This window comes from Sprattus sprattus (genome assembly GCF_963457725.1).
Source record: "Sprattus sprattus genome assembly, chromosome: 2".
NCBI classification, from domain to species: Eukaryota; Metazoa; Chordata; class Actinopteri; order Clupeiformes; family Clupeidae; genus Sprattus; species Sprattus sprattus.
This window is the reverse complement of record NC_137921.1, coordinates 59,865,896-59,874,535: the sequence shown is the minus strand read 5'-3', so window position 1 is coordinate 59,874,535 and position 8,640 is coordinate 59,865,896. Positions and strand designations below refer to the sequence as shown.

General features: G+C 39.0%; 1 protein-coding gene across 1 annotated transcript in view; it reads right to left on the bottom strand.

Moving 5' to 3' along the window:
- Positions 1–2,491: 2,491 nt before the first annotated feature.
- Positions 2,492–8,640, bottom strand: part of adgrg6 (adhesion G protein-coupled receptor G6) — a 41,191-nt gene continuing 35,042 nt past the window's right edge. The window contains exon 20 of the mRNA XM_080860328.1: positions 2,492–2,932. Coding sequence (XP_080716454.1) covers positions 2,763–2,932 — 170 coding nt within the window. The 3' untranslated portion in view covers positions 2,492–2,762. The remainder of the gene's footprint in view (positions 2,933–8,640) is intronic.

The following is an 8,640-nucleotide window of genomic DNA, read 5'->3' as shown; positions in this document are numbered from 1 at the left end:
GCCAAAATCGGGTTAATGCCATCATGTAAACGTACTGACTGAGAGAGAAAGAGATGAAAGAGATCGAAAAGTTAGATATTTAATACTAAAACATTTTTTTGGATACAATTTGGATATGGATCTATGGATATGCCAAAAATCGGACTTGGGCTGGCAGTCGGAAAAAAGGCCTAAGGGTAAACCCTCATACAACCTAACTTGTATGCCCATTGACATTTACCTCAAGGTTCAATTTTGATTATCCCTTAAAATGGACCTGCACATTATTCACAGGACATAAAACCGCACTAGAATACTAGTCAGTGTTACCCCTGTTGCACTACTGTTTGCATTGTTTTTCACTTCTGGCGATTTGGGGTGTATGCTAAAATCCACAGTGTGCTTAAAAATATATCACATGGAAATATGACATCAGAACTGCAAGCCCACTCCATGCCACTGACAGAGTGTGTGTTATGCATGTGGAATTGTTTGGTGGGGACAAACTTCTGCTGTTATTTCACAAGACTGTCTTCCACCTCAGTCCACTGTAAGGGAGCCCAACAGACATCTTTAACTATTTTACAGGAGAGGTGTACTACTGTAAAATAACATAATGTCTGTCAATATCTTTAAAATTAACTTATTAATAAATGTCAGTTCAAGCATGCAGGACATCTGTATGTGCCAAAGTCCGCAATTCTGGTAAAAGGTTGTTGATATTTGATCTAAACAGTCCCCCCCCCCCCTCTGTGTTTCTGAAGCAATGTGTGATTGGCTGAAAATGTTTATGGCTCGGTCCGAGACACCATGTTTGTTTACATTCACGGTGCCAGGACTGTGTACAAACACCAGAGCGCACATATTGAACAGACAGCTAGAGGATTGTGAGGAGCAACTAGCTGAATTTGACAAAAAGTGTATTGAATGGACTGTACCCATAATGTGCTTTTCTATCATATTTAATGTGTTTAGAAAGTGTTTTGTGGTGTTTAATTCAATGAGAGGTATCCAGTGTTTAATTCTTACACGTAATTTACTTTTACATCTGGTCTCATGTAAAATGTTACTTCTTTTTCAGTCAGATTGCACCGTATGGAATGGGATCACCCCGCCTGAGGAGGAATGTTCAAAGATGCTTATGTGTTGAAAGGAATGATCAGGAGTGTAAGCAGTTCTGTTCACAAAGGCATCCTATGCAAACTAGTGGTACTTAGTGAAAGTGTAACCAATTAAGGATGTTTCTCTGAAAGTTTTTAATTTCAATCTAGATGAGAAATGTATTTACAAGGAGGGAATATTTAAGATTACATAAATCACGGCGTAGAGTTCATGGCATAATTGTTTGTAACTGTTTGGCTTCAAAGGCTCCATCACATTACTCACATTGGTACCCTCTGACCTCTGAAAAGCACCTTAAAGAGCAAGCACCAGTTATTTATTTGTAGTAATTAAGCCATTTAATTGTATGGGTAACTTTGTGACGTACATTATTCGTCTGAACCATTCAGAACCACTATAAAGGTCATAATCAGTGATGTAAGTGATGCTTGTACACCTTTTCACTATTAGCCTGTTAGCCTGTTAAATCAGTGTTGTAAGTGATGCTTGTACACCTTTTCACTATTAGCCTGCCCTGTTATATCAGTATTGTAAGTGATGCTTGTACACCTCCCTCTGTTAATTCCTTGTATGACTTGGGGAACCACTGTGAGCCGCCCAGTGTCCCTTTTAGATAAAATAAAATAATAAGATTGTAAATGCAGACACTTTTTAAAAGAAATAGCCAATGTTCATAATTTAGACATTTTTGTTTTTCAATGCCAAACTTAAAACTCTGTTTTAGCTCCACAAGGCTAACAATACACAACACAGAATGTTTAACCATGATTGGATGCTGTTGTTATCTTTGCTCCAAAGTCATGACCAGAGTTTACGTTTTTATACTGAGACACTGCGGAGGTAAAAATAAACAATCACAAAAAAGGCGGATTTTTTCCCCTATGCGTCTTTTCCGTGTAGAAAAAGAGAGAAAATTAGCGGGAAATCATTGAAACTCTGTGTGATTTCAAGATTATACATTTCTGGAGGGACCAAGGTAAAACAACACACCACACCCTGAAGTTGAATTATTTATTATGCAGTGCATCAACAAATGTGATTGGAGAAATAATGTTTTTTCCATGTTATTTTAGTCTTTCCCTTTAACAGCTCTGTCATGACCAAGGACATGTGGATTCAAACTATTCCTGTGTTCATTTAGCCAACGACAAAATAAATAAGTTTTGACTACCTAAAGAAATAGCTTTTCTCATATACCAACTGCTTAAATGTTCTTCTAGTATGGCCAGTAGTGACTAAATATGTTACATTAGATGTTTTAACTATGTTTCATCAGTAGCTTGTCATATGATCACAGTGAAAAAGGAGACATTTTATGGCACAATGAAAGGCTTATCGTGAAAACATGTCCTCTAGGATAGCATTACAACAACAATAAAATGGCAAATGAACAAAACCACATCAAAAGTGTTTTCAAAACGTGCTGATTATGATTAGAATGATCAAACAAAAAATGACACAGACATCAAAATAGAAATACATAACACAAACAGTAGGTATTCAGTTCACATCATCGTACATATATTCCATAGTCTCACTTCTCCCATTGTGAGCTGAATACAATTTTCTGAATTGTTCATAATAGAGCTTTTTCTCTGCTCTTTTGATTTGGCCCAAGGAAATTATATAACCCTACGTCATTCACTGCAAAGGGTTCGATTCTAGAACTTGGTGTTGTGGTTGTAGCTGTCAGACATGATGAAGTTCTTGTAGAAGTGATCTGAACGCACCGAACAGTACCCTTTGACTTTATCAATCACATGGTGAACTGGATTGATAGAGGAGGCCTCTCCATCAGAAGGGCATTTGGTAGGGCTGGAAGACATTTTGTCTGAAACAGGACAAAGAGAAATAGGCAAAACGGTTAAGATTTCAAACAACATATTTCAGAGCAAAAATGTTGACATTAAAATCACTATTTTAACTAAAAGGTTCCTGTTGGATACCCACAGGTCAAGGGTCCAAAGGCTTTTTGGCCCCAGAAACAGTTTCTGACAAAGAAATTCACACTACCTTTTCAACAGGTCTACATCTACTGTATGTATACCTTTTCAAAGGAATATATTGTTTTATAACACTTTGTTTTGTCCCACATAACCTTAGCTTAATGCTGAATCACTTTGATAAAACACTCCACTGAAACACATGGAAGATATGGGTGAACAGTGAGTCACCTATATATGTGACAGTGGTGACAAACTAAGCATTATTTATCTTTAGTTTCGTTCTTGTGTAACAAGCTACATTGGAAAACCATTGTTGTAGTACTATAGTACTCTCTACACAGTATTAATATCAAGCTCACATCAGCCTGAATGATGGCCTTGTGTGGTTTCTATGGGGAGCCTTGGATTACTGTACCCCAGAGCCATACTTTAGCAAACACATGACAGGGACTAGCTCCACCCACAAAACATGCCATGCAATCCCAGAATAAATATACGCTCTACTACAAAGTGTACCACATAGTGATTATTGTATTGTATTATGTATGTATGTATGTATGTATGTATGTATGTATGTATGTATGTATGTATGTATGTATGTATGTATGTATGTATGTATGTATGTATGTATATGAAAGTCGCTTAAAGGATACAAGTGTCTGCTAAATACTAGACCTTTTCAAATAGTTTGTACAAAGAGGTCATGAAAGTGCTTTCTTTTAACATAGGCAAATTATTTCTCCAATGGTGCCTTGCAAATTGTCCTTTAATTTTAACCTGATTAACAACATCGTATGGGAACTTGGGTACATGGCTGGCATACGGATCATCCCATCCCACAGAGTTGGCATGGCACGACTCATGACAGCTGGCCTGGTCCTGACTGCTCTGCCAATTCCCTCTGGAACGCCCCTGTTACCAAGAAGTCCAGTGTGGTAAGCACTTGTAAGGGAATGGCCAATATATGTCTCGTCGCCATGTCCCTCTCCAGAACCAGTTCAGATGGGCCTAATGACTGGACCTAATGGGCTAAGACCCTCTTTACCTAAACGTGCTGCAGAAAGGTTGGTGCATGCATTTGTCAGCTCTCGTCTTGACTATTGAAACTCTCTACTAGCAGGTCTACCACCCAAAACCATCTAGAGGTTACAGTACGTCCAAAATAGTGCTGCCCGGGTTCACACGTGGACACGGAAATCTGAGCATATCACCCCAGTCCTCCACTCCCTCCATTGGCTTCCAATTAACCAACACATCATAGTTCACAAGGCCATAAACTCTTCTGCGCCAACCTATCTCCAGGACCTCCTCACCCCTCACTCCTCACCCCGGACACTTAGGTCAGGAAATTCCAACCTCCCCGGACTAAGCTGGCCAACATGGGAGAACGTGCCATCTCTAGGGCCTTGCCTATGGAATAACCTCCCGAAGAGGATAAGGGCCTTAGATTCCCCCACTGACTGAGTGTAAACTAAAAACTCACCTTTTTATCTCTTCAACTAAGGTCTTGGTTCTTGTGTTTATTTTGATTTTGATTGCCTTTTTTTCCTTTTAACTGTCTTTGATTTATGATTTTGATTTATTATTATCAAATGTCTTTGGTTGTGACACTGTTTGATTGCATTGTAAAGCACCTTGAGACTTCTCTGTTTGTTAAAGTGTGCTATATAAATAAAATGTATTATTATTATTATTATTAATGCAGCACAGGGTTTAAGTGTATAGCTCATGGAAATCTGAAACGGCTGATAAAACATCTGCCTGGTCTGTAAATATCTGCTTCTGTCTAATTCTGCCACTGGAAGATTCAGAAGAAGAAGGCCAAAGCTGCCATTGTAATAACTTATATATTGCACCCTTTAGCATGCTTTTAAGCTTTTGTTTTTTTGTTCGTTATTATTTCCAATAAGGCCCATGTTTCATGTGACTATTGTTTTCCACCATTATAACTTAAGTTTACATGAACATATACAAGTCAATTAGAATACCTAATTCCATTATCTCATGATGTCTATTTTCCCTCACTTTAGACTGTCCACTGCAAGCTGTTGCTGCAGCCTGTCCACTGTTCCCTTTAAAAAGTGCCTAGCTTCCAGCTGGCCATTCATTCTCAACTTCCACATCCAGTGTTCTACCACACACTACTAATAATGAACCACACACACAGAACCACACACACAGAACCCCTCCAAAAGTCCCCTGCTTCCTGTTGACCATTACCACCTCACAAGCACATTCAAAGTTCAACTATACATTGCATACAATGCATCACACACACATTCTGATTGCCAGCCTACCTACCCATTTCTCTGCAAATAATCACACACATCCACTCATTCTAATGAAAGTATTTGGACATTATGACTCCAGATGTTGTTAGACCATGATAGTATATGCTGGCTTTACTCTCTACACTGACTTATCTGGTCTGGAGGCCTCCTTCATTGGCTGGCCTAGGCTGATTTGGGTTAACTGTTTTGCCAAGTAATAGTACAACTGTACAGTTGCAACTTTGTTTTCTTACTTGTGCCTGTGCTACAGGCTCTATCGAACGGTAAGATGTTATATAGATGGGGATATGGTCACAAATTCGATGATACATACCAGTTTACAAATATTTTGTTGTTAATATATTATCAGTCCATAACCAAACTACCATTCTGTGGATAACACAATGGGTATAACCTACTATCAACAAAATATGTTGTGCATTTCGGCTGGAAGATTCCAATGGAAAAAATGCTTTTTTCAGCAATGTCTGTTAGGTTTCGACGTCTCCATCTAGAAGTGCTCTTTATGATTTTTTATTCAGAATATGCAGGATTTTAATTATAGTGTGTGATATCTGAGTTTTCATTTTCAAGACAGAGAAGTCTAGATTCACAAAATGTGCTCATGTTCAAAGTAAACAACAATCAATTTAATGCTATATGAATGTATTAGCAGCTAGCTAGCTAGCCACTATGTGTTCCAATGGGTTTTCGGTTAAAGTTTTAGCGGCAAGCTAACAGTAATTGTTGAGAGTTCAGTTAAGATGTTGCCCTAATTACTTTAATTTATAATTTGTGTATTTATTCTATCTAAACCATATATATCAGCCAGTTTAATCACGAAAACGTTATACGTCACTTATTTAGCAGCTAGCTAGCTAGTTACAGTGTGTATCCAATGGGTTTTCGGTTAAAGTATTAGCGGCAAGCTAACAGTAATAGTTGAGAGCTTAATTTAAGACCTACAATATTCTGTTTGACCTTGCAGCATTCGTGTAGCATATAAACAACAAACCGAGTCGATTAGACATATAAAAAGTTGTGTAGATAACCTTAATTCACATAAAATATGTCCCAGTAACTGAGTCCCGCGACTCTGCCATCTTGTTTCGATATTTTTGATTACTCCCGCCCCTATGAGCTACGTTGACTTCCAAATCACACTGACGCCAAACTGATTGGCTCTCAGCAGGCAGCAAATCGCTCTCATTTGCATAGAGTTAAGAATACCCAACGAGTGACAATGCAGTTCATGACGGGAGTTGATTAGCTACTACTGATATATGCTTACTAGTTGCCATAACTGTAGCAATACCTCACGGCAGCTAGCTAGCAAGTGCTACATGAACTTGCTTGGTCAAGAGCAATTTTGTCTATGTTTTCAAGTGGCGCGTCTTCTACAGTACAAACAATACAAAATCAGCACTACATTACAGTCTCAGTTAATGATACAACTACGGGTTTTCTATATTTCCTCACATAGATCAAACGAGCAGGCAATACAGCTCATGATGGGAGTTGACTAGCTTAACAACTGTAGCAGTACCTCAAGGCAGCTAGTGCTAGTTAGCTAACTGCTACACAAACTTGCTAGGTCAACAGCTAATTTTAAGTGTGAGAACACACACAAAAAATAAGCCAGCTTGAAAAAGTTAATGTATACTAGGCAGACAAACCAAAACATTTTGATGAATGAAAGCTTTCTTTATTATTTTTTATTTGTTATTTGGTCTGTTGTCCTTTTGAACCCCGCCATCTACAACTCTTCCCCTATTTTCTCATATATTTTATCTTTCCTTACTGCCTTTTCAAGGTTGTCTTGCATTTCTATTGATGACCAAATCGTTTCTAGGTTTTTATATCATCCGTGATCTACTGCTGGATGGATTTTTCATTTATGTTTTCACCGTTTTCACTCATCATCTTGGTTGACGGTGGGGAAAAAATGGCGGCGGAAATTTCTGTTTCTGGTGTGGTAGCTCCGCCCATAACCTCGGGACGAACCCCAACGTCACCGGTTCTTGTTTCTGGCCCACCTTAAAGTTGGTGCTGAGTTGGAACCTGTTTTTTGGAATCCGGGAACCAGGTTTATTTTCGGTGGAAAACCAAAGAGCCCAGAACCAGCACAGGCCCGACTCTTTATATCTCCTAGTCTGGACTATCTTCGCTATAATACTGGCCTACACTTAGTCTACCCCATCCCCGATGCTGGCATTTATATGCAATATATACTATTGCCACTACCGACATGTTTTTCTGTTCCTACTCTCCTTACCCCTGTAACAGTAACCCTATGAGCACAGTGTATAGTAAGCTGTTTTTGTATGCATCATGTATATACCACCTGATGTCTGTATACAGTATATAAAATGTACATCTACCAAATGCATGCTGTGTAAAACACTTGTTGTTTCCCTCACCTTCTGCCACACAACCCTCCCCCCATTCCCCCCTTCCTATCTCCACCCGGCCGACCTCAAGCAGATGGGTCCCCCCTTCTGTGCCGTGGTTCTTCTTAAGGTTATTTCCTGACTTACAGGGAGTTTTTCCTTGCCTCTGCTGCCATTGTGCTGTCCAGGCTCTGGGCTCTGTAAAGCCCCTTGAAACAATTGTATTGTTATGGCGCTATATAAATAAAATTGAATTGAATTGAATTGATCATAGGTACTGAATGGGCTGAGATTGAGTGAAGTTAATTAGTGAAAGGTGTGGTTGAATCAAACAACAGCATTTCTGAACAAAAAGGTTCTGGGCTGTGTTATTCAGGAGTGCTTCTGCAAGGGAATAAAAACTGTAACCTCGTAAGGGAGGTACAGGCTCTTTACAGTAGGATATTAGGATGGCCAAGGTCAATCCTCCAAACACAGATGCCACCCTGAATGGAACAAAGCAAAACGTTTTTGGTGCCAATAGCTGTCCAGAAAGTTTGTTACGGCTAGTAACGGTGATGTGCCTGTGTGGCTAATCAGTGAAAGGTGTTGGTTACTGTGGTCATTGGTCATGTGCCTTTTCCAGGTCAGGCGACTGGCTCTTCATAGTTTTGGTGACTAAACTGAGCATCACATTTCCTTGGCTAAAGAAGCCAGCATTGCATTGGCCATTTTAATAAATGAGAATGATAATCAATCAGTTCTAGAGACTATAATCCCTTCATTGTCCACAGGTAAACTACATGCTAGATATGACATGCAATTGGAGTTAGCACATAATTGGAGTTAGTCAGACATACGTTTGTCTCTTCAGACTGGCTGTTATATTGTTCATCAAAGCATGTCGTTTTGAGTATCTGTAAAAAAGAATAGGTTATATTTTTAGAAGTCTCA